The sequence below is a fragment of the Frieseomelitta varia genome, unplaced genomic scaffold, assembly GCF_011392965.1.
Source record: "Frieseomelitta varia isolate USP_RPSP 00005682 unplaced genomic scaffold, Fvar_1.2 scaffold_320, whole genome shotgun sequence".
Classification (NCBI taxonomy): Eukaryota; Metazoa; Arthropoda; class Insecta; order Hymenoptera; family Apidae; genus Frieseomelitta; species Frieseomelitta varia.
The window spans coordinates 433,738-456,304 of NW_025110058.1; the positions used below are offsets into that span (position 1 = coordinate 433,738).

General features: G+C 38.6%; 1 protein-coding gene across 1 annotated transcript; it reads right to left on the minus strand.

Annotated features, from left to right (window-relative positions):
- Positions 1-1,469: 1,469 nt before the first annotated feature.
- On the minus strand, positions 1,470-20,618 carry LOC122530027 (protein dissatisfaction-like). The gene is made up of 9 exons (XM_043656638.1): positions 20,582-20,618; positions 18,148-18,228; positions 17,224-17,385; positions 3,984-4,104; positions 3,306-3,510; positions 2,659-2,778; positions 2,271-2,510; positions 2,055-2,136; positions 1,470-1,965 (listed from the first exon to the last, which is right to left on the minus strand). Exons 1-9 carry the CDS (start codon positions 20,616-20,618, stop codon positions 1,712-1,714), a joined length of 1,302 nt encoding a protein of 433 aa, XP_043512573.1. The 3' UTR covers positions 1,470-1,711.
- Positions 20,619-22,567: the final 1,949 nt, after the last annotated feature.

The following is a 22,567-nucleotide window of genomic DNA, read 5'->3' on the forward strand; positions in this document are numbered from 1 at the left end:
ACTATGTTCTTGCTTATTCTTATTAAGAGTGCATTGAGACCAGATTTTTAGTTCTCGTATATTTTAAATTGTTAGATTTCATCCTCCCACATAATAAAATGTTAATTAAATCTCGTTGTAATATACAAAATTAAGAAATTAATGAAAATTGTAAAATAAAAAATTTGAATTGTAGTACAATTTCTTATTTATTTGAAACAATCAAGAACACTACATACTTTCATATTTTTATTACAGGAATGATTTAATAATTTTTGAAAAGTTATTTTGTACCATCTTTAAATTTTTTGTTAACAGACACATAAATAATAATTAATTTATTAAATTAAATTTTAAGGTTTCATCTAGATAAGAGATAGAGTAGAAAAAATATCATTAATACTAAGTATTTTTTTAATAATTTCATTTTAATTATCTGTCATTTTCACAGGTTCATATAAATTATTTATACGCTAATATACATATATATGTATAAAACATAGCATCTATTCCACAAAACCAAATTTTGTTTTTTACAACAAATATATGATGTCACCGAATGTTAAATACAGTTTAATAACAAATATGATTATAATCAAGTAAAATCATATATAGTTTGAAAACAATTGTAGATTAGTATCTTTCAAATATTACAATATAAAATATAACTATTAAATTACAATTAATAACACTTAGATAATATTATCTACAAATTTGAAAGGAAACGATCATATTGATATGTGGTATACAAATAAATACTGTACTATATATGCTTAAAATTTATACATTGTATAAATAATATAAATATATATCACATAAATTGAAAACAAAGTACATAATTGACTAGTTGAATAGTAATTAATTGAATATTATATTATTAATTTCGATTATTTAATTATTTACAAATGAATGGGATATCTATTTCTTATATAATTTTTACATCCACGAATAAGATTTTTCTTAGCGTACTTTTTTTTTTATTAATGAATTATGAAAATGTTGATGCAACATTAAATTTAAGACGATTTATTTCGTATGAAAGTGTTTTATGTTCCCATAATTATCATGTACTTGCAGTTTCCGTTTTGTATTATCTATCAGAATTATTAAATTTCCCCTATTTCAATGATGAAAGATTGTAAAATTAATTTCATTCTTGATTTATTTGAATAACTTGGATTTTTGTTCTTTTATTAAATTAAACGATTATAGATATAATAATTTAGAAATAATTTTAATTCTTTCATATTCGGTAGTATTATCTCAGTAATATTACAAGAACATAAAACACAATGTTCTTTTTTTACAAATGTTTTACAAGTAGCACTTACACAAAATTCTACTTAGCTAAATGGTTTTTTACAGTTTATGTGTGACGCTCTTTCTTTTCACTTAAAAAAAAAAAAAAAAAACAAATTCTATTAATCAGAAAAATTATATTCATTATCGAACAAAAGCTAACATACTCAATGTATTGCACAGATATAAAAATCATACAAAACTATAATTAATAAAGTAACCATTCAACCAAACGATTCTTTAAGAATTACAAAGATCTATCTATTGATCTTACGAGAAAAAACAAGTAATCTTTTGTTTATAATTTTGCAGTCTTTAGCTACAGGTTTCAAAAACTTTTTCCGATCTCTAGTTCCTGATATCTGGTTGGGAAAATCGGAAGAGTTTTGGAAAACCATTTTCACGCGATACTGTCGTCATTTATCGGGAAATCTCAGTTTGTGTGACCTTTCATTTGATACATGTCAACCAACAAACGAGAAATCGGAATTTCGCCTATAGTTTCGTGAAAAAACAAACGTTCGACCAGTTTTGGGAAAATGGATGTTAAACGTCCGACAACGTGCATTAATGTCCCGCTTCTACCCGGTTGTCGTTGATAACGAGATTTCGTGTAATCTCCTAGGATGCATTGAGCCTGATCTTGTAACATTTTGATCGACTCACTGGCATGAAGACCCTCCGTTTCTAACGAAGATAATATATCAATAAAAAATATAGCAACGGGGATCTATATCCTAGTTGCTAATTTTTTCAAAACCGAAATTTCTTATTACCTGGAGTAAAGAGTGCTACCGCTTTCATACATCCCCATTCACTCATGTCTGGAGAGAGTTGCTTAAAACGGCATATTGTGTCCTGAAAATATTCCATATTTAATTTTATTTATAACACATCTGTCTTTATTTCTATATTTTAGAGCTATAATATTATATGGTATTATATTATATTATTATATGGTATTATATTTTTTTTGCGATGAAGTCTTTTACCTGAATAGTAATTAATTGTTGATTTGTTGTAGCTTCGTCTGGCAATCTTGCTCGTACCTGTTCATCTTCCAATAAGCCGGTAATATTCCAAGACATGGACCACTGTGCCAGATGAAGGAGAAAAAGTTGTGTCCAGGAACCTTCGAGTAACAATAATTGATCGTTCTTCGAAAGCGATTGGAACAGGGGTAAGCAACAAACCCATCTTACTGCCATAAATAGTAAACGTGCGGTGGTTTCCTAAAATATATTAATTAGTTTTGTCTTTCGATTGAAATTCCTGATTAATCTGTTATACCAGTTAATTATTTTTAATATTTAGAATATATAAAAAAATAGAATATTCAATTGAATGTTATAAATATTTCGGGATTTTTAATATAATTACCTGTAATAGTTCTCGCGTGGGATTGAGATTTGATAAAGTTCCTGTGGAATTATGACTAGCTTCTGTTTGTTCCAAAGAGTATTCTGTTTCCGATTGTAATGGCGCGTTCCATACGAGTTCCTTATATGAGATAAAAATATATTTAAAAGTCTAGTAGCCACTTAGTAACCAATAATATTCGAAAAACTACAATAATTCTCTCTAAGAGAAATCCGCAATTATTTTTATTATTACTTTTATCGATATCTGTCTTAAAAAATTGGACAGTAAATATCGTCTTTCATTTTTTCAACATTTACCTTAATTTTAATCGAAATCGTAATGAATGAAACAAATCTCTATCTAGATTCCAAATTTCTTCGATAAAAGTTCATAAAAATCTAAATTTGCACCGTTGGAACATTTCTCTAAATCTCTCAACCAAAAACAAAACAAAAAATTAACTTCAAGGGTCATAAATTGCCCCCCCCCCCCAAAAAAAGAACAAAGGGTGTAAATCCGAAACCAGGTACAGACTATTCGTCAAGACAATGTCCAGGATCGCTCAGTTTCAGGCGTGTGAAATCGGCAAGATTTGTCGGATTGCCGGTTATAAAGTTTGCAAAGGGGAAACACCAGACTCGAGCAAATTGAGCTGAATTACTTACCTGACACTGCTCCGCGGACATTAGTATCTGAAGAAGGGGTGGCTGCGGTGTCAGGGCGACGCTCGGGGGCGCTGAGTAGAGGGTCGTGGTCGAAGGAGAATGTGGTAGAGCCAATGGTGCCGGGGACGGAGAGTCCTCCGGTGGTTTCTGCACCAGTGCTACTGGCCGTGGATAAGGCGAGAACCTCTGGTCGCACCTGAACTTTCTGCACACATTATCCTTAGCGTCCTTTTGTATGAGTTATCAAGCTCTAATTGCTAACAGTACGGAGTTTACAGTGACGATTTGTTCTCAATTATTTTTTTTAAGTGATGAAAGTTTTTTTAATGTGGGATGAGCGTAAGATGGTTGATTATATGTATGTATATAAAAATATAGGATAAATAATATATATTTTGATAATCTGTATGTGGTAGAATTTAAAAATTGATTTAGGAATATGTGGAATGATTGTCTGATTGTTCTTTTTATTCTTTAATGAGAAATTGAACTATTCTTTCACAAGATTTAGCAATTTCAGTAGTATGAGTCGACGCCGTGTCAGTCACTATGCATCCTCAATAAGCAATAATGTACTACATTAAATTATTAATGATTTTTTTTTTTTATTTGAAATGACACGCATAATACAGATTTACTATGTTTTAAGTATACTTTTGATAAGAACTTTATACACACCTTTGGTGTAATAGAACATAAGGGGACCCAAGACTAGCTCTTAATCGATCATTGTGTAAAGGTGGTGCGATCGGCGATTGTTGTTGCTTTGGCTTCCTTGGACCTCTCTCGTGTTGTACAGCTAAATAACAATTAATAAGGATATGTATTATCTATCTGTTCAATGTTAATTCTTTAACAATTTTCTATAAATTTTTTCGAAACTTCTCTCCTTTTTCTCAAAAATAATAATTGATCTTTAAATCAGTCATTTTAAGTTTTGATCTAGGCTCGTTATTATCAAACACGTAAATAATTTGATTGATTTATGAAGTTGATTGATTTATTCCCAAAATAATCAAGAGCGATCTCTTAATGCTATAAATATCATCTTGAATGGTTCTATTGATGTCACTCAAGTGCTTAATAAGGGGAGCAAAAAAGGCTCGCGGAGGATTGAATGAAACGGGATTCTGAATTCTTTCAAATACGATAAATTATACCTTGAAAGAGTCAGCCACTTAGTGCGCGTAATTTACAGAAATATTTTTACGTTTCTATCGTTTGAGATATCGTCATAAATACATATTATAAATAAGTAGGTTCTTTATTTCCAATACTTCTCAATGTTTTATGAAAGTTTAAAGAAATTTCAGATGAAAAATTCTCTTTAAATAGAAGAGAACCTTTTTTTTGAAAATAAATAGTGTGTTAAAATTACATTACTTAATCAAATGGAAGAAGCATTTATATCCAATCTTTTTTATTAATAACATTGAACAAATGTTTCTCCATTTGAATGTTGATACAATTACGTAGAAAAAAAGACACCAATATCACCCCAAGGAACACCGAACATCGACAAATCAACCTTCATCATCGATTCGTCTTAAAAAGACCTTTCAAATTAAATTCCCGTGCACAGAACTCGGGGGGAGGAGGGGCGAATCCTGTCGCGATTCTTCGCTTCATTTACGCGTCGATATAGGTTTGCGGTTTTACCCCGTGAGATCAAACCGTTTCCCTTAGCTCACCCAAAAAACGAAGAGAATAACCGAACCGACCTCTCGTTCGCCTACGTCCGAGAGAATCACAAATCATCTGGCGATAGAACGGTCCCTCGTTCGATCTCCTGGCGGTTTTTCCTATTAATATCGTCTAAGAATTTAACGGTGGGAGCGAAAAAGTCCACGCAGGTTGCGCGGAATTGAGTTCAGGGGGAGTGGTACTGTTCGAGATGTACGAGCTGTATTTCCGTGGCTAGGCTGCTTGGGGAGGAACACGGTGGTGTAGGTAGATAGGTCGAGCAGCCTGTAGGAGGGTTGAACTCGCCGACTCGGAGCGAAAGAGAGAGAGAAAGACAGAGGAATGGGAGGGTGAATGCGGTGGTTGGCCGGGGCGTCAGCTTCCACTGAGGGGTCTCCTTGTCAAGGCATCGCGAGAAAGGAAAGAGAAAGAGACAGGTGGAATGGAGACTGGATCTCTAGTAGACACAGCCGTTACACACGTTGAAATATGTAGAACGTGTGGATGTATGCGTACGAGGAAAGAGGAAGAGAGGGAGAGAGAGAGAGAGAGAGAGAGAATGGAACTGCAACTGGGTGGCAAGCACATCATCATTAATGAGGCTGAGCGGATAGCAGCCGTGAATTCCCACGTTCGCACTGGCGTCGCAATATCCGCGCTTTATCCGACCTCTCTTTGTGCCATTGGCGGCGTAAGTATCTCTTTTCCTGATCCGCTTGATGACGAGATCGCGTGCATACAGCCTGCAAGGAACGAGCGTAGAAGCAGGTCAGACCTCATCCCTTTTTGTTTTCGTAGCAATTAACGTTGCTCCTGGATCCTTTTCCGTGAATATCTTACGTGTTGGAAAACTGCTGCAACCAGTTATGAACAAGTTTGACAATCTTGCGCGTTTGACGTTGAAACTATTAACGGGTGAAATGTGAAAATTGTATCGAAGAGGCTGGAAGAAAATTGAAGAGCAGAGTTCGCGGAATGTTGATGTACTATTTACTTAGCAAATTGCGGAATGTTGCGAGAATATACAAGATAATATAGATAAATCTTTATTTAGTATGTTGGTTTTATAATGATATTGATACAAACATCTGCAGCCTACTAATTATAGAAATACCTTTCTCTCTATGTTGCTTAATTAACAGAATGGCTAAGAATCACAGAACGTCCATTAGAAACGAAACGCTCTGTAAACACAAAATACGGTGTGCATGCAATCAGTTAAAAAGTAAGGCAAAGTGAAATCCGCTTCGGGTCTGTTTGCTTTATCGGCTAAATTGGCCGTGCATCGGAACAGGTACAAATATTATTATTTTTCGAGAGTAATAATTGTTTTTTCACCGGAGAATTTTCACTCGGGCGAAAAAACCGGCGAGGGCCGCGAGCTTGTTTGCTTTGTAAGCAAAGATCTTCGCATGCTGCACGCGGTCGAGATATTAGAATATAAAATCCATTTTTGAAAGCCTGTTTTGTTCCTTTTTCTTTCTTTTTTTTCAATTCATTCTTCGTTTCGATTCATCGCGTTGATTTTTATTAACGATAACAATACAATACAATACGAAATCTTTAAATTTTATCATTTATCATTAATACGCGACGTTTTATAATTTGTTTTAGCGTCAGATATTAAAAATGTTTTGAAATACTTCTTCGATTGTATTCAATGAAATATGTATTAACAATCTTCTTGGTCGTTTCAATAGCGTGCGAATCGATTGAATTTGCTTTAAAGGAATCTCTCAGCGTCATTATTAAGAATATCTAACATAATTTAATTAATTTTTCTTTCTGTCAGAAGCGTAAAACTATTACATAGTGCAAAATTACATAGTATTACATAGTACAAACATTACACTGTGCAATATTTAAGAATGTAAAAATTTTCATGAATTGAGTTCATCCAAAATGACTAATTGGAAAGCTAAAGTAATGTTTAACATATCAGTACATATCAATGTTAGTCCTCGTTTATCGACAGTTTTCGATACTTCGTTTTATCAACAAATAACGCAGTGTTAGCGATCTTATCTCGCATGCGCAAAATTATGGAGCGAGTACTTTCTTCGCGTTTTGACAAAGACAACTCTTTTACCAACTCTGTGTTTACGTATTGTCATGCATTAAATAATCACGAAGTAGTTCAAGACTGTATTGATAACCAAATAAATAAAATCCGAATTTCTCCAACAAAGCCAGCAAATCAATTCGCATAACGTGCTCGACGAGACTCGGCAAAATGAATTCCTCGTACGGAAGGATGTGCCAATACAGGTTAAAAATCCATGAACAGCGGTGTCGGACGAGAGATTTATCCGTATGTGGATAAACATCGTTGTTCGTCGCGGAGGAACAGACCCCGAATTTCACCCTCGATGGCCGTGTCTCGACGGATCGGGCGAGCGGACAAGCGGACGAGCGCACGTTCCTCTTAATTCGTCACGACAATTTTTCGTTCGGCCTGAGAGGGAGAGAGGGGGAGGCTTAAGGGGGCGATTTTCGAGTACGTGCGTGCTCGCGATCCGGACGTGGAATGGACGCGGGGATTAGGATCGCATGCGCTGGAATGGACCGCGCCCTGCTCCCTTTTCATCCACCCACTCTCTCTCTCTCTCTCTCTCTCTCTCTCTCTCTCTCTTCGTTTCTCTTCCTTTTTGTTTCCATCTCTGTTGCACGCTCGCCGATCCTACATCCAATGCACACAGAAGCCACACGAGCCAGCGTAATACTCGCGTGCCACGTGTGGTCCACAATGCGAGTTCCCACAGTTGAGTGGCGTTCGGCCTATGTACGCACTACGTCGTCTGGTTAGACCTCGAAAACCTTTGCTCTCTGCCATTCATCGTTAGAAATAAAAGAGAGAACATTGCCCGCGTACGGAGATTTCGGTCGATTCATAGTAACAGCACGGGAATTTGTCTAATTGTAAGTTGACGATGAGTTGGTAATTGGGGTACTTATTATTATTCGGATTACAAATTACCTATTAAAGAACGTGGCGAGTAATATATTTTACTGTTTATTGTATGTAGCGGCTGACAGGAATATTTGAACACTTCTAGAAGCTTTTTACAAATATATATATATGCTATATGAAACATTTTCAAATTTTTCTATTTTAATATAAAATATTCGTCTCGATAATTTCCCATTTACGAACTTGAGCGTAATAGTCTTAAATACTCTGTCTTCAAATTAAATCAGATCAACTAGCAACAAATATTTGTGTTTAGCGAAAAGCAAAATGGACCAGTAATTAAATCAATCAGCCTAGAAAAAACCGGACGAAATGAAATAAAATTCCAGCCCCCGAGAAAGACAGGAAAGAAATCAATCGACCTAAGCTCTTCCGTCCCTCAAGAATTTAAAAGCGTTACTTACCAGTTAACTAATGAAACTAAAACAACAAAGAAAGGAAAAGAAGATAAAGCGGTGAGACAAAAGTGAGACCGATGAAAAAAGCAAATGAGTAAAGAAGCATGAGTGTACGAGTGACAGAAATGGTCGGAAAACGAGCACACGTGAAATTCGACTGCGCACCAACGAGCTATATATGCTTTTCACTGTGTGTGTGTGTGTGTGTTCGTGCGTAGGGTCGGTGCTCACACGGGCCATGGATCACGAGGGCTCACACTCTCTATCCTGCTAAACGGTAAACCGATCTGTGAACATTTCAGCAGTCAGCGATCTCGAAGGCTAATCCTCGAGTGAGTGGGGTTGATACATCGACTACCACCACCACCACCACCACCATCACCACCGGGCCTCGCCTTCACCACCATCAGCATCGCCATCAACGTTTCCGTGCCGTCGAGTTTAGCCGATTGGAGGGACCGAATTCGCGATTCGTGTGTCGGACTCGCGTGTACGACGCGCCCGTACACGTGTTACCACTCCAGAGAGATTCATATGGAGGCTCGCTCTGTATGTGCATGGGGCACACGAGCGTGTGTGGGTGTGTTGCGTCGAACGGACGACGAAAGGGGAGCCGACCCTATGAACCTGTTTTCTGTCTTCTGGAAAATACTATGAATGTTCTAACACGGGCGTGTGTACATAGAAGATTGAAAGATCTCTGTGTGTTTAGAAAGGTTGGAAGATACTGTATTGAAAACGAGTGATCAGATGACCTGTGTCGTTTGAACTTGAATTCTGAGTGCATGTGGATTCTTAAAACACTATTCTTATACGGTTCTTTTAGTTAGTGTTCACGTATTTCTTTATGCTGGATGTTAATAGACTCGTTGTAAACGTATATACATTAATAAGTCAGTTATCAGTTTTTTTTTTTTTTTTTTTAATATTACTCCTTATGCTTTTTATTTCGGAATACTCTGAATAATTTTTCTACTATAAATTTAATTCAATTTAACATATTTAACTGTTAGTAATTACTTCACATTTATAATAACTTGTAACAAGTTAATCTGTTACTGTCTCTAAGTAGTAATGGTCAATGATTCCTCCATCTTTCTTACTATTGACTTGCACTACTGACTTCATTGAAACATAGCATGAAGTATTCAAACATTGATAAATTTTTCCACGATGATTGCTTAATAATACGTTAATGTATGTTATAATATCTCAACCAGTAATCAACTAAAAATTGCCTGTACTACTGAATCTACATATATTCCTTGTGTTATACGTGCTATTAACAGGGTATGATCTGTTGTCTCTTCCGGAAATTGTTGTCCGATTCACGACGCGAGTACTGTATGTATGTTATGCAGATTAACAGAGGAGGGTTAGCGCGTGACATTTCACATATGTGTAAATGAGATGACCAACGATTAATGGACTGTCCAACAGGATTATGCGTCCAATAGGATTCTGTGTAAAGGACACGAAGATACCTAGTCGTCTAAGTTCAGATACATAAGTTATGTATCCATTGAATACAGGATATTTACAAGAACCTATGAATCGACAATATTGAATTGTATATAAAATCCAAATTCTAATTGCGAACAAATAAAATCCAGATTAACTACAATCTTCAAATTCTTCAAAATTCACGAATCTTACTTTCAATCTTCTATTGCAATTTTATTTTATCATTGAACCGTACGTTTAAAATTTACAAGTGTCCTGCAACTTGTGGATGAAAGTCGCGACGCGATCCGAAACTGCAAAAGAAATCCAAACGCCAGGAATTAACCACGATCAAACGTCATGTGGAATCTGTACACATATTATATTTCCCATGAAAGTACACATCTCGAATTGCGATCAAATAAAATCCAGATTAACTACAATCCCAAGATACGATCTTTAAATTTTTCAAAATTCGCGAATCTTGCTTTCAGTCTTCTATTGCAAATTTATTTTATCATTAAACCGTACGTATGAAATTCGACTGCGACTTACGGATGAAAGTCGCGACAATCCGAAACTGCAAAGGGAAATCCAAACGCCATGAATTAACCACGATCAAACGTCACGATGAATCTATACGCATATTAAATTTCCCATGAAAGTACACATCTCGAATGGGAAAGGCCAGGAAACGAACACAGTCCTTTCACAGGACGGAAACGGCGCGTTTTCCCGGTCCGCGAGAAGCTCGCGGACGTAATTCTCGTAGTTACGTGAACCGTGGCGCGGTCTCTCTGAGCGTTAGTATGACAGGTGACGATCAAAGCCCGGCTTAGCGCAACGACCCGTTCCGTCCACACACATCGCGCGTCCTACCGCAAGAGGGAGACCGTCCGTTTCCTGTCTTCCTCTTTTCACCCTCGTGTCGGCCCGCTTCGCACGCTCGCGGCTCACCCTGCGCTCTCCTATCTCTCTCTCTCTCTCTCTCTTTCTCTCTCTCTCTCACTTCAGAGAGACCCGCTTTACAGTTTACCGTTTATGTGGATGGATTGATGCTGCCGGCCGCGTGTACGGCACGCCTCGCTTCGTTGCGTTACCAGCCGTCCACTCCCACGCAACCCCCTACCATCGTTCTCACCCCTGTTCTATGGTTTTCATCCCCCTCCCTCCCACGTCCGCCTTTCTTCGTCGCCGACCGTGGTCGACGGCAACACGCGGTCGACCGATCGGCCAGCGAAACCCTGGTAACGCCGTAGGCTCGCTCCTTTAGCTCCCCGGTAGCCTTTTCTGTTCCTCTCCGACTCCTCGAAAGATGCTCCAGTTTCCATCAGGGAACGAACACTCTTGTCACTGTTCCTGGCTTTGTGATCGTTCGCACTTCGCGGTGGATCGAGCAATTTTTAGTACGAAACTTCATAAAATTCTATAAAACGTTTTTTCGACCTTTCGACTTCTTTCGCAAGTAATACCTCTTGGTTTTCGTATTCGGGGTATTTGTCATAATCATAATAGAACGAATTTTTGGTAATTTAGTGAAATTGTCGAATAAAGGAACCTGTCGCGTACTTTCAAACCGGCTTTAACTTCTTGCGCTGGAATGACGTGCCACGCGCGTCGAGAATTCTTTGTCCCAAAGTTGCAGTATTTTCTCAGTTTTAAGTATATTTAAGTATGATCCAGGCAAAACAGATAATAAATTGATTACTTCTCAATAATTTCTATCCAGTGATATACCGACGAGTTCGAAAGAAAAAGAGCGCGACGAATTATCGTATACGGTTTGGTCACTCGTTATGGTCCGCAATCAGTTGCCAGCGCCAAGTGGTTAACACCCATTTCCGACTATCAAAATACAAAATTTACATCAAATGGAATGACGCTGAATCGTATTCTCTCTCGTTTCTCGCAATTTCAGGAAATTTCCGTGGAAAAATAACAAATTGATCGTTTTCGCAGTCTCCGTGCCGAAACGCAGTCTCTGCCAGCGTTCTGCGCTTAAAAGGGAGATGGAATCGGCGGCGTCGCTGGAGATTAAAGTCATTCTAATTATTTCCTTCGCCGTGAACCGGCGGGAAACCGTGAAACGTTGGGAAGTTATCGTGGAAACGAAGTATCGGAAATAATCCCGATTTTCTACCGGCGAAAGGGGCAAACACGGGCCGCGCCGGTTTAATTCCGGTTCAGAGTGTTCCTGCTACCCACCCAGGGAAAGGGTGGCTCCGAATTATGAACGGAAACAAAGAGATTTAAACTTGGAAGTTTGCGAGCCGCGATCGATTGGGCATGAAACGAGGCGAAGTTTGCGGAATCCAACGGCCTAGCCTCGATTTGTGTGTATGTGTGTGTGTACACTGGAAATGATGTTGACCGTACGGCCGGAGAGGACTAACCGGTTCATTTATTTCGTTTTAACAAGTCAAGACGCTTGGCCTCTCACGCCTGTTAATTGGAAAGCTTCGTCACATTTTTTTCGAAAACCGAGATGGATCCGCGAGGAATTCGCGTCGCGTGATCTGAGAAGATCGGAAAAGCCAGACTTTACCGATACTGTCTGCAGGTTAATAGTTGAAGAGAAAATGTAATATGATTTTTAGAAAGTTTCCGATTCGTTCCTGATTACAGAGCTGCTGTTTTCTATCAATAAAATTGTCACTATGTTCTTCAGAAATATCTAGCATCAAGTGACAGAGTTGATTTTATGCACGGAGACAGAGAATAAAACGTAACGCAAGTCGGATAAACGCAGGTGTCAAAAAAATATAAGACACTTTATTTCGTAAGAACCAAACGCGTCTTTCAACACGTTCTAACGCTAGTTCTGCGTCCTCGTTTAACAGTTCTATATTAAAAATCATTCGATTTGTTCAACCATAGACGAGTAGAGTGAAGAGTAAATTCTTCTTAACTTTATCTAATCAGAAACGGGAGTAAAGGAAAAAGAAAACGTTTCACCTCCAGAAAGTACAGATCGATCCAATCTGTCGTATGATAATTTCGCAAGCGGAGGTTAAAAGCGCCGTCGGTTGGTTGAAAATTCGCGTTGAGAATCGACGTGAAAAGAAAGTCGAGGGTTCGCTGGCTGGCGAGACACGAGAGAAGCGTAAGGAAGACTCGGCGGATCCTCTCTCTTTCCCTTTACAAGTTACAAATCCGACTCGGTAAGCCGCTTGGTAATCTTCTGATATCGTTTAACGCCATATTTCGCAAAATATACGGGTCCGCGGCTGTGCAGGGCATTTCGTCGGCAAGGTAGACGGGCAGAGCAAATGACACACCGTCAGGGAGGGATAAATTTCCGTAGAACGAACCGGGAGGGTGCTGGTACACGCTGGTGTGAGGGGTTAGAGATCTCCGGGTTGTCAGGCGGCGGATGATTGCATGCCTGCGGCGGCGCTTCGCGAAGCGCCGAACACCGCATACATAATATATACCACTTACCGAGTGGTCACCTATGTTTTATGGACGTCTCACAACGCTTCGCCACGCGGTCGTCGTCGTCGTAACTGATATACGGGAATAAAGTAAAAATGATAAGCTGACAAAAAAGGAAAGATCAGAAAAGAAGACAAATCGCCACTGTAGAAAGAAAAATGACGAGACTACAAGGTTGTTTATGATTATACTTGTGAATGATATTAAAGAAACGAAACTAGAGATTCGCTTTATCCATTGTTATACCACAGCTAGTATCATATTTTACAAAACATTACGAGTATCGTGTGTATTCTATGCAGAGAATCCGAAGTTCTTCATAAAGATAAATTCGAATAATATTCTCTTTGGATAGCTTTAACCACGAGTCAAGCCACTAATTTCTTCCAATTATCCTTACAACCCTTGGAAGCCTAAGAAATTTCGAAATCATCTACACTATCATTTCGCCTAACCGCCACAATAACAATGAACCCCTTCGTGAATGCAAGATTCTTCCCCTTCTCCCTCCTCCCTCGATAATCTCCGTGAATTGCTGTTAATTTTCGCGAAACTAAGAGCAGCCTAAGAAGTGAAAGGAGCCACGCAATAAGCACGTACATGGTCGTGCGTTTTTCGCGGATGATGATCGCGAATGAGAGAGAGAGAGAAACAAGGGAGAACGCAAGAACTAGAGGCTCACCTCACCCCGTGTGGAGTCTCCTTAACGTTAGGAAGCTCTGCCACTAATTGAATCTCCTCTCTTACTCGCGTCTGGAGCCTCAGCAACCGCTGGGAACCGGAGCACCCGTCCTGCATTAAACACCCCCGACACCCTGGCCACCCTCATCCCCATCGAGCGGTCTGGTCCGCCCCTGGCTGCCTTTCTCTTTCGATATGTACCTCTATCTCTCATCCGTCGGCTCTCCTCCCCTCCTCTCCTTTGCCTTCCTTTGAATATGCTCTGCCTTTCTCTCTCTCCTTCCTTTCGTTTCTCTCCTCTCTCATTTTCCTTCGTCTTTCTTTGTATTTCCGCTCCTTATATTTACCTGGTCCCGTTCTCTCTCTCTCTCTCTCTCTCTCTCTCTCTCTCTCTCTCTTTCTCGCGTTGCTGCTGCTTTTGCCGATCGAGCTTCTTCGCTTGAAACTTCTTCTGATTTTTGCACCTCGCTCGAACGCTCTTCGTTCGTCGTTTTCTCCGTTCTTTGTTTCAATTCTGTGCAAATTGCGCGAGCGGTTTGACGCATTCGTTACGTTCGACACTTCCGAATCACGTTCGAAACTCGAAATTGTCGAGAAACTCTACGAAAACGTACGAGATCCTTCCGTTGAAACGGAAAGGGTAAATATAAAACTCGACAAAGGGTAAATATAAAACTCGAACGATTGTCAGTGATTCGGGAATAAAATTTTCCACTCTCGAGTGGGAACAACGATGCGAAATTAATATTTTATAGATAATATCTCGTGCACCGTGTATAAGCCGCGGGTTTTAACAAGAATCTATTAATTACTCATATAACCGTGACACGGTATTCAGTTGAAATATCAAACGAGGATTACACAAAGTCGTGTACTTATCGATATCAAATCCGATTTACCCTGGCACGCAGAATGTATAGCCCACGAATCAATACATGCTCGAATGCTCGAAGCCAACAAAAAGATTCGAAATATCGGATCCTCGTGCTTCGTTGAAATTGTCATTGTTATTAATTCCTTTTTTTTTACGACTACGAAAAAAAAAAAAAAAAAAGAAGAAGAAGAAGAATCGATTTCACGTTTCGCGAGATGTCGCGATACGCAACGTGACCGAAGGAAATAACACGACGTTTACACGGCTGTACAAGGAGAACGAGAAAATCTACGAGCAAATAAATGTTAATTACTGTTCGATCTTCCATCGTTGGACATAGTGTAATGCGAACGTCGAAAGGAGATTACGCGTTTTCGATCGATTAATTAATTAAATGGAAATGGCCGGCAACGTTCGCCCAGAATGGTACAGGCCTCGTGTCGTGAATTTCGCGGCGAAATATCGAGGGCCAAGAGAGTTAACGATCAAAGTGAGAGATCGTGGAAAAGCGAAACGTGGTATGACAGTGCGAAATCGTTATTGTGCCTCCACGTACCAGTTCCTGCCAGTTCTATTGAAGTCTCTCCTGTCGTCGATTAATAGAGACATACGCAGCAATTTCAGACGATACTTGATACTGTTGGATGGAAAATTCAGTCAAAATTTTCGTTAAAAATTCAGTCAAAATCGCCGCAAAGAAAAAAAAAAGACAACCGTTTCGTTTCATCTCGTAACGCAAAAGTATCTTTTTACGACATAGTTTTCACACAAGTTTTTGAGAATGTTTTCGAGTTAGTAGTTTCGCAGCGTGAGTATAATATTTACGTTAATTTGAAAACACGTGTACACGTGTGTCCTTTGACCGAGTTAGTTGTAAAACAAACGGCGAATAGAGTATTTAACCATGATTGGTGTTTTATCAGGCCTGCGACTACGTTTGCTTAGGAGGGTTTGTCTGACCAACAGCCACTGAAGTCACTGTCTTTGCGGGACATTCGTGGTACGAAAACCTTTGCTCCGTGAAACCACAGGGGAATCGCGACTAGGCTGCTAATTCAAACGAAAGATTCGAGAGAAAGATTTGAAGAAACGTAATAGCAAAATAATAATTCTTTTACTCAAGTCGTACATTGAATGAAATCAGAGAGACATCCAGACAACTTCTACTTTCATTTCTACTGGAATCCACCACAAAATGACAGCACAGCTCTCACGGTATTAAAGAATTGTACATTCGTCTGTTAAAGCGGAATTTTAAAAACGATAGATATCCAATTTATTTTATAGATACATTTCGTTTACATTGTTTCTTCATTTAAACGTGTTGCACCGTGAACTGAAGATCTCGCGAAACGTGCAATCATTTTGTCGTGAACTGTGATATAAGAGAACTGTGAAAAAAAAGCATCTACATGAAAATGTGTGCGAAACAAGCTATATTTGTTACTATAGTACAGACAGAAGAAATAGACTATCCAAGATCAACGTTCCTTTCCTATTAGCTATATTCCATTGGATGTTAATTAGTTTATAATAAATACCAATAAACTAAGTATATCTCTCAAGCGTATATTTATTTGAAAATTAATTTCGTTTTAATGTCTCTTACATTTGTTATTACATATAATTTTCATTAATTTCTACTTTTGACTTAAAAAAGTTTTAAAATATTACATCTTTTTGTTAGATAGATTCAATTTTAGTATGAAGTGTTTTAATTGACATTAATATTTAAACTCATAACGAACTTCGTGAACTCGATCATCGTTAGAATGAAAAATATATATTATTATCAACGATTGATTATTTCATATCACTTTTTGAAAATATTTCATTCTTAGAAAACGTCCGAACCACTTCTTTCGATTTCCAATACTTTATCAATACTTCAATAAAATCTTCTTCTCGAGAAGTGGAATAATTTCCTTTTTTTTCATAAATAAATACGAACTCGCTGGTAAATTGCACGAAATAATTCCAACGCGTGTGGTCGAAAAATTTCGCGTTATTGAAAGGAGGAAGTTTAATTTATCAACAATAATAGATTTCAAAGACGCGGTTTCCACTGCTATTTCGTGTAAAATGAACTTGACATCGCCTTTCGTGAAGATGTGGTTCTCTGAACTTCTGACCGAGAGGATCTAGAGAAGACCGAAGCCTATTTCTTTCGTCTCTACTATAATTAACAACGGTGTAGAGTCCGCGGGGAAAACAGAGGCAGTGACACAGCCTGCTCTGCTGGGAGCTCTTCGAGGCCTTCCTCTTGACAGGCCAAGCACGCCATTAGACCGCTCCCTGATATGGTGTCCTATTGATATCGTGGTATTCTTTCCTCGCGCGGAATCACACCTACGATACTTTTTCTATAGGAGACGTATCTGATCTCGTCGATGCCATGTAAACTTATTTTTCCAAATAACTTTCGTCACTCACCGTCTCTGTTCATGTTCGCCTCGAAACACTTGGCCAGTCGGCAGGCACGGCATTGGTTTCTGTGGGTCTTGTCGATCGGGCAGCGCCCTTTCATCGCGCCCTGGACCTTGCAGATGTACCTTCGATTGCTGTGAATGCTCCTCTTGAAGAATCCTGAACAACCTGAGCAACACAGAAAAATTCGAATCGATTGTACTTTAAAGCGATGATTCGGAAGAGAAGTGCAATAATAAATGAATAAATTACAACAGGACAGACTTTGTCCATTTTATCAGTTACGGGTGAGAAACGCATAATAACACGGCAGCCTTTTGCTCGATAATTTACAAAGTGAATTTCACTGAATTTTATAACGTTACAACGTTACGTTTACGAATGATTAGATCTTCGTAACAGTGGAGCGATTTGCAAAATTTGGAAAATCTAATTTTGGTTTCTTGTACAAAACGGCGAGTTCTGAGGTGCATTTATTTTAGAAAACAAGATTGTTTCCCATTTTTTTTTTTTCTCTCCTACTATTCTCATCGGTGAAAAGATCACTGCCATCGTATTATACGTCCATTTTCAGTCTTATAATTTACGTTGGAACAGAGTTATTGAACCATCCTGTATACCGACGGACAAGTTACGATCACTGCTCAATTTTAACCTTCATATTTTATTTAATTGATCTATTTTTATCAAGCGTTTCGAACGAATCTAATCTATAGTGTCGAATTGGTCGGGAAATGATCGTGAGACTTGAATATCGTGTTGTTTCGATTAGCTGTCAAGTGAATGAATTGTCGAATAAAAGCGAATTGTAATCAACGAATCTGTTGTTTCTTATGGAAGATAAACGAAGAGTTTGCTAGATATAGGTATTTTTTTTTTTTTTTTGTTTTTTTAATGAAAAATTTAAGTACAGAAGAGCTTGATAATTACCGTCGCAACTGTAGATGCCGTAGTGTTTTCCGGAGCTACGGTCACCGCATACCAGACACGGTATATCAAGTAATCTGTCCCCTACAACAGAAATTGACTTAATGGAAAAACGGAAAATCTAACAATTGTTAATGATAGTTTCGTTTCGTTTCGCTTTGCGCTTTTGTTTCTCAAAGTAAAATATATATGTCAGATATAACCTTGTTTTTTTTTTCTTAAAATTCTTTAACATTCTCTTTTGAAATTTTTTCCTTAAAGGCTGAATTGTTCTTTATTCCTAAGAATATTCACTATTTATTAATTATTCTTTAAGTTTCTCTAAGAAATATTTGTACAAAATGTATCGATACGTACTACGTTACGTTAGTGCTGCAAATCCAATTGAATACAGTGTATAGTTAAACTTTCATAATGTTTTTAATTATACAGAATTACAACCAAAGTACAATTATTACGAACATTAAGAATGTATTTGAAAAATGTTGTGTTACATTCTATTCATGAGTATCGTATGAATATATTTTTTTTTTTTTCGTCAATAATCACAAGCATGAAAATTTTCATAGCGAAGAATATAAAAAAAATTACATTTTCCATAGTTCAATCACTTGACATTTCTCTCTATAATTATGAGAAATTAAAATGGCAAAACAAATTCATTGATTACGTTTGCTGAAACAAAGTAGCTTCATACGTGTCTGACTGCATACAGATACTTTCTACTTAATTTTTACTCTACCACGTTTCCCTGTGCACATTTCGCAAATTTCTACAAACTCTTAACAGCTTTATGATTATAAAATTGTAATTATAACGAAGATGTAATAAAACCCAATAAATATTTCCCAGTTTTTTTTTTCAAATTTGACGCCAATCAAACGATCAAACGAACGCAGATAAAATAAAAGAAATTGAACTGTTATCTCTAAATGTCTACGTGGAACACCTTCAAAGCATTGAACGAGATTTTCTCATTTTATCTCTCGAATAAATGGTTGACCACGCTATTAATCCAACGGCGAGAGGTATCTATCGTCGTGCTACTCGCTCACAGGAGAGGAACTTAAAAACGAAGTGAAAAGCTGGCGGAAAAGAGGACTCCGTTTAAGAAAGCAAAGCGGACCGCAAGAAGAGCTCGAGCGTTAATCTGTTCTCCCCCTTTTCGGAGGAACCCTAATCGTCCTAATGATCCGCGGCAAGAAAAACACGGCCATGCCTAAGCCAACCAAAGCTTCCGTTTCTGGCCTGGGGAACCAACCACCTTCTTCTCACACCAAAAACCTACCAACCTAACCCGATCAGTCTGCTTCAACCCCAACAGATTACCTCCTTCGACGTTACGGACACCGTAGTCTTACGTGTCCTACGCGTCCGTTAACTACAAATAACTTGGATAGCAATAGCGATAGATTAAGTAGATATCTGATCCACGAGAGCGGATTGTAGGGACGATTGTATTCAACCCTTTTGTGTTTGAACGTCGAAGGATTTAGAACTTTCTATTTTGATTAATATTTGATGAGTAAGGTCGAAAATAGTAACATTATATTTGTCGCAAATTGTATTGTATGTTGAGACACGGAATAAAAGAGAAGGTGGATTGAATAGGGCAACGTTGTAAAATTGACAGATTTCGAAATACGCAGTTCTTTTATTAAAATGTAAATTAATTTATTTACGAATGATATACGCAATGATCTACGTAATCTCGCTTTCGAAAACTATCGTCTCGTTGTTTCAATTCTATAATTAACTAGCGCGAAGACTCTCGCAGAAAGTAACGCCAATTCAAAAATACCAAGTTTTACGTAGTAGTTTCGTTCAATACAAACCGAAGATAACCGCTCCTCTATCCAGAATAAACTTCCTAATCACCAGTTCAATTACAAATTCCAAACTATCGGTCCCACAAATCAGCCACCAGGATCGAATTCATTTCAAAGCCGTTAGTTAAACAACGCACGTATAAACTTTTCCAATCATCCAGAATTAGAAACCAAAAAGAAAAAAAAAAAAAAAAAGAAAGAAAAGAATTCTCCAAAACTAAAAAATAAACCGAACCAATGAAAACAAACTGTTTTAACGCGCACCCAGAACGGTCAAACGTCGACAGGCCGACGTTCAAATTAAATTGTCAAGTCACCAAGTCATGCGAAGCTTCAAATTCGCTCGACGAGAAAAAACAATTTTTTTTTTTTTCATAAAAATATAAAAAGGGGAAACAGAAATCTCGTTGCCAGTGTGTAAGCAAATACAAAAAAAAAAAACAAAAAAACAAAAAAACAAAAGAGTAAATAAATGAGTAAATAATAAAAAATAGAGACACGCGTGTCACTGTCTTCCGAGTACCGCGTGCCCGTATCGGGGGTTGGCGAACCACTCCTACGTATCACTGACGAGAAAAAGCAAGAGAGGCACGCTTTATCGAACTGACCTGTGCCCATCTTTCGCGACTGATCAAAGTCGAGCATCCCCAGACGGACGACTGGACCGGTGGTCGTTCCGACACGACGCCGAGGGAGTCGCGCGAAGTCTCGAAGCGTTCTCCGTGACGAGGTGGCTTCGAACCTCGATGTAGCTACTCATCTCGTCGGGAAGGGCGGGTACCGCGATTCCCGCTCGTGTATACGGGCTGCTCGTGCCAATGTGTGTGCACGATGCGTCTGTACGTTCGTGTTACGCACGTATATAGGGGCTGCTGCCCGATTGGCTGTCGGAGTTACCTATCTCCCCTGACCGTAGCCATACTAGCTGGAATCACGGGTCGTTCTTCAACACGCTCGACGTGCTTCTAGGAGAGGGTGGTTGATCAGGGTGTGAGCGATGCCTAACACACGTACAGAAGTTCCTAAACGGCCGCGAGTCGGCGTAGCTATGACGTCGACATGGGGATAGCGAAAGACTCGATCGTCTCGTGTTTTGTTCGAAGGGGTGACTGTAAAGTCGGTAAAGGGACTGAAAGTATTAAAGTCGAGAAAGTATTAATTTGCTTTATACCTACTTCTCTTACTTTCGTATATTGTGTACCTTCTTCCCTTATCTTATTATTATTCACTGAAAACTGACTGACCGTTTCTCATTCAGCTGTTCGAAAAATCACCTCGATAGAAATTCAAAGGAAGCAAATCTCTTTGTCATCTTCTGTATTAACTCGAGTCGAATTACACGTCGTCCTATTTGACAAGAAGTTGAATTGTTCGAGGATCGCTTGACAAGTGTGGGACGAGGTTCGTAGCCATCGCTAGATGCGGCTTTAGTCAGGCTATTGCACGATGTACACCACTTCTTCAATGTGGCTGGTACGTTGGCCTGAAATAGGGCGGTAGTAGCATAGATGAAGAGGGGTCAGAGGAAGGTGACAGGGGGATAGGTGGGGAATTCCAACGGGCGACTAGACGGCCCGGGGACTTGCTGGCCGAGTGGCTGAACGCGACTATAGTGGGGTAGTGCTAGTTAGCCACGGGAAATGCGGGGGCGGCTCCAAAGGCCACGTTGTCAGACGAACGTTACCACCGTGTCATTGGTCGACTCCACCCCTGAGACAGCGCAGGGGTGCAAATCTATGTAGCAAGGGTGGATGGGCGTTTCCAGCACGCCCATTCGACGACGGAAAAGAGCCAGGTTCTCAACGACCAACCGCTGCCTCGAGATTAGGCCGACGTCGTAGGTGGCTGTTAGGGCTGCGATGCTATTTGTCGATGAAATGCTATGCCGACGTTTCTTCCGGTTTCTGGCGCTGAGGGATGGCTGAAAATCGACACGATGATGCCAGGACTGCGGTTTCCAGAGAAAGAAGGGATGGTAAATGTTAATGCAAAGATACTCGACGCGCGATCTCCTCCCTCCAACCCCCCGAACCATGAAATGAACATTGCGCTTCGATTCGACGAAGTTCAGCCGAGAATGTGAATGTGTATGTAGATGTCTCCTCGCCCTTTTTTTGTTATTTTTTTTTTCCTATCTTCTAACTATTCTCTTTTCTGTTGGAACGTATCAGTAGAATGGAATCTTGAATCCTTCATGAGGTAAAAATTTATGAATTACATACGTGTATGATATGTGTTTGAGAGACAATCAAAGTTATCTAACATTGATAATTATGCTTGTAATTGCTAATAAAGAGAATAAAGAATTTCTTCATATCTTAATACAGCTAAGTTTTGAAAGTTATTTTATCATTAATTATGATGTAATATATGTACATATACGAATAATATGGAAACATTTGTTGATGAAGATAATTAAAGATATTATTTAATTTTGAAAGAGTATGCATTTTTTTGAATGAACACATTGTCTAATGTTTGTCTAATTTTTATTTTATGCAAAACTGTTGTTATTTAGATAATGATAAATCAATAGTAATACACAATTATTATTATTACGATAATCGTATCAAATTTTTATATTTTGCTTAATT

What these genes read in the sequence shown, in the direction of transcription:
- LOC122530027 (XM_043656638.1), bottom strand. Translation starts at nt 20,618, where the DNA reads ATGCTCGACTTTGATCAGTCGCGAAAGATGGGCACAG. An exon ending in GGCGAACATGAACAGAGACG is followed by an intron (nt 4,105 to 17,223) that starts GTGAGTGACGAA and finishes ATTGTTATTTAG; the next exon opens with CTGTACAACACGAGAGAGGT. An exon ending in CCACGCGAGAACTATTACAG is followed by an intron (nt 2,511 to 2,658) that starts GTAATTATATTA and finishes AATATATTTTAG; the next exon opens with GAAACCACCGCACGTTTACT.